Here is a 3,714-nt window from a genome sequence, read left to right on the forward strand (position 1 = left end):
ATGAACTTTCAAACTGGTTCGAGATTCAACCCTGGAGATAACCCTGCCAATCCAGTCATCCCTGATTTAGATGTAGCTGAAAAGGAAAAGATGAGACTCGAATCATCAAGGCAATTAGAGGAACGTTGCAGATGGTTAGAGGAGAAATTTAAGGCACTAGAAAATGCTGATAATCGTCAGGGAATTGATGCTAAGGACTTGAGTTTGGTCCCAAATTTGGTGCTTCCCCATAAGTTCAAAATGCCGGAATTTGAGAAATACAATGGGACTACTTGCCCTGAAGTCCATATCACCATGTTCTGTAGACGGATGACTGGCTATGTAAACAATGATCAATTATTGATTCATTGTTTTCAAGACAGTTTGGTTGGGGCAGCGGCTAGGTGGTATAATCATTTGAGTCGCGCAAAGATCGGTTCCTGTAGAGATTTAGCACAAGCCTTTATGCGGCAATATAATCATGTAACCGACATGACTCCTGATAGAATCACCTTACAGAACATGGAAAAGAAGCCTATTGAGAGCTTTAGGCAATATGCACAGAGATAGAGGGAGGTTTCCATGCAAGTTCAACCACCGCTTTTGGAGAAAGAGACTACCATACTGTTCATTAACACCTTGAAGCCCTCATTCATTACTCATATGATCGGAAGTACCACCAAAAGCTTTGCTAACATAGTTATGGCAGGAAAAATGATTGAGAAGGCCATAAATGGTGGCAAGATAGAGGGGGAAACGGCTAAAAGATTGGCCCCAAGAAGGAAAGATAATGAAGTGAACAATACAAGTAGTTATAACTTAAAAGCGATTACGGTTAGTCAACCTAGAGCAACTACAATTTGGCAACAGGATTCCCAAAAGCAAGGATCTAGTTCGAGACAAAATTCTAAGAAGGTCTCATTTACGCCTATTCCGGTGACGTATCGGAAGCTTTATCAAAGTCTATTTAATGCGCATGCAATAGTTCCTTTTCATTTGAAACCACTGCAACCTCCATATCCCAAATGGTACGATGCAAATGCCAAATGTGAATACTATACAGAGATATTGGGGCATTCAATCAAAAATTGCACTGGCTTTAAAAAAGCAGTGGAAAGACTGATCAAGATGGGGATCGTAAAATTTGACGATACCCCTAGTACAGAGAACCCGTTACCAAACCATGGTGATCAAGGGGTAAACACAATTAGAGACACTGGTATGAGAAGGATTAAAAAGGGCATGGCTGAGGTAAGAATGCCGATGAAGGTAATATGGGAAGGAATGGTGAAAAGAGAGATGATAATCTTTAAAGAAGGGAATAGAGGAGGGAGGGACTACTATGAGTTCCATGCAGAAGAGGGACACGAGATCCAGGAATGTGATGAGTTCAGGGCTTTGGTACAAAGCCTTATGGATAATAAGGAGTTGGAATTTTATGAAGTTGGCTTAGATGAGGGCCATATTTGCACATTAGAAGGTAGACCAAAGAATCAAAGAATCAACCGGCCAAGGATCATCATTTCTCTGCCAAGGAATAATGAAGTTGAAACACAAATAGCACCGAAAGTCATTATTCACAAACCCGTTTCCTTTTCTTATAAGGATAACAAGAGGATACCCTGGAATTATGACTGCAATGTGACATTACAGGAGAAAGAAGATATAGATGGTGCTTCTAAGGAGGTTCAAGATGAGGGTTCTTATACACGTAGTGGGAAGCGTTATGATGTAGAAGGCGTCAGAATTGAGCCTGCAAAAGCAAAAGCCTTTGATAAAGGAAAAGGGGTTGAAGTACTTGTTAATGAGCCAGTGAAGGAAAAAAAAGCCAGAGAGTTTCTAAAATTCTTAAAACACAGTGAGTACAGCGTGGTTGAACAATTGCGTAAACAACCATATCGTATATCAGTATTGGCTTTGCTTCTAAGTTCAGAGGTACATCGTGAGGCGTTAATGAAAGTGCTCAACGAGACTTATGTTACTAATGATATATCCGTCAACAAGTTAGATCGATTGGTTAGTAACATAAGTGCTGACAATTTCATTTATTTCAATGATGATAAAATCCCACCTGGAGGCATGAGATCAGCTAAGGCTTTGCACATTACCACTCGCTGTAAAGGTTATACATTGCCAAGTGTGCTTATTGATAATGGGTCAGCCTTAAATGTCATGCCATCGTCCATATTGAACAGATTACCCATTGACAGTCTCACATGAAAACATGCCATAATGTAGTGAGAGCATTCGATGGCACGGAGAGAAGGTCATGGGAAGAATTGATATTCCTTTGATGATTGGGCCAAACATGTATGGGGTGGACTTTTTAGTGGTGGACATCAAGCCCTCTTACAATTGCCTGTTGGGGAGGCCTTAGATACATTTGGCAGGAGCAGTGCCCTCATCTTTGTACCAGAAATTGAAGTTAGTAGCAGACAAACGGTTGATCACCATAAAGACGGAGGAAGACATCATAGCAGTAGTTACCAATAACGCACCCTATGTAGAGGCAAATAAGGAGGCCATTGAGTGCTCTTTTCATTCCTTAGAATTCGTTAATGCAACATTTATTTTAAAGGGGAATGAGGTGCCGGTGCCTAGGATATCCAAAACCACAAGAATGGGTTTGCAGCTAACAATAGAAAGAGGAGCCTTACTAGGAAAAGGATTGGAAAGATATCTTCAAGGAGGGATTCAAATTCCAGAACTAAAGGAGAAGAGAAACCATTTTGGTTTGGGTTTCAGGCCAGATCACAAACAGAGGAGGAAGGAAATAGAGAAGCGTCAAGAAAGAAGAAGGGCGCGTTTAAGTGGAAGAGAAGTAGAATGGGAATTGATGACGTTCCCTCATATATCCTAAACTTTTATATCACATAAATGCTGTACATAGTGAAGAATCTGAACGAAGAAACCTTGAGGGCATTTGCCCTTACGAATCGAGAAGCTCTTTAAACAACTGGATTGTAGAAGAACTTCCTGTAGTATTTAAAGACTTTTCAGAGTAATTTTCAGAATACTCTTGTTGCTCTAGAGCTTAGGAGTAATAAGATTTCGTTTGTAAAATAGGCTCATGTTCTGATATTTGCATTTCAATAAAACATGACTTTTGTTATCAATCCAAGTGAATATTCTTTTATACCGATCAATATTCTTTTGACCTTTTAAATTCTTTCAAATTTTTCATTTCATAAATAACACACAAATAAACATTCTTAAAATTCATTCATTCTTTGTACATTATTTCATACCTCGCAGGTCCCTAGATATCAATGACATGAGCACTGATATTACAAATCTTGAATTCTCTTTTGAGCAAGACATGTGTAGAAGAACCTCAGGATTTTGAAGATGACGGGAATTGTGATGTGTCTCCAGATCTGTTGAGAATGGTGAAACAAAAGGAGAAACAAATCCTACCCCGTGAGAAAGAGGCAATAGAGAATGTAGTCTTGGAGGAAGGAAAAGAGGTGAAAATAGGGACACATATTGCAAAGGAAATAAGACAAGGTCTCGTTGAGCTACTACGTGAATTCAAAGACATATTTGCATGGTCATATAAGGATATGCCGGGTTTGAATACTGATATCGTGGTACATCATCTCCCCATAAGACAAGATTGCAAGTCAGTCCAACAAAAATTGCGAAGGATGAGGCCTAATATTGTGTTGAAAATAAAAGATGAAGTTAAGAAACAGTTTGATGTTGTATTCCTACAAGAGGTTAAGTATTCAGAAT

General features: G+C 39.3%; 1 protein-coding gene across 1 annotated transcript; it reads left to right on the forward strand.

Annotated features, from left to right (window-relative positions):
• LOC108466150 (uncharacterized) lies at positions 1-2,839 on the forward strand. Its single transcript, XM_017766508.1, has 3 exons — positions 1-462; positions 550-2,188; positions 2,370-2,839. The coding sequence occupies exons 1-3, from the start codon at positions 1-3 to the stop codon at positions 2,837-2,839; spliced, it is 2,571 nt and encodes an 856-aa protein (XP_017621997.1).
• Positions 2,840-3,714: the final 875 nt, after the last annotated feature.

The sequence above is a fragment of the Gossypium arboreum genome, chromosome 2 (genome assembly GCF_025698485.1).
Source record: "Gossypium arboreum isolate Shixiya-1 chromosome 2, ASM2569848v2, whole genome shotgun sequence".
Lineage (NCBI taxonomy): Eukaryota > Viridiplantae > Streptophyta > Magnoliopsida > Malvales > Malvaceae > Gossypium > Gossypium arboreum.

Excerpts from the sequence above, each read along its gene's own strand:
- LOC108466150 (XM_017766508.1), top strand. The coding sequence starts at position 1 with ATGAACTTTCAAACTGGTTCGAGATTCAACCCTGGAGATAACCCTGCC. Across the intron at positions 463-549 it reads TTATGCGGCAATATAATCAT|AGGGAGGTTTCCATGCAAGT; the intron begins GTAACCGACATG and ends GCACAGAGATAG. Across the intron at positions 2,189-2,369 it reads GAACAGATTACCCATTGACA|GAGCAGTGCCCTCATCTTTG; the intron begins GTCTCACATGAA and ends TACATTTGGCAG.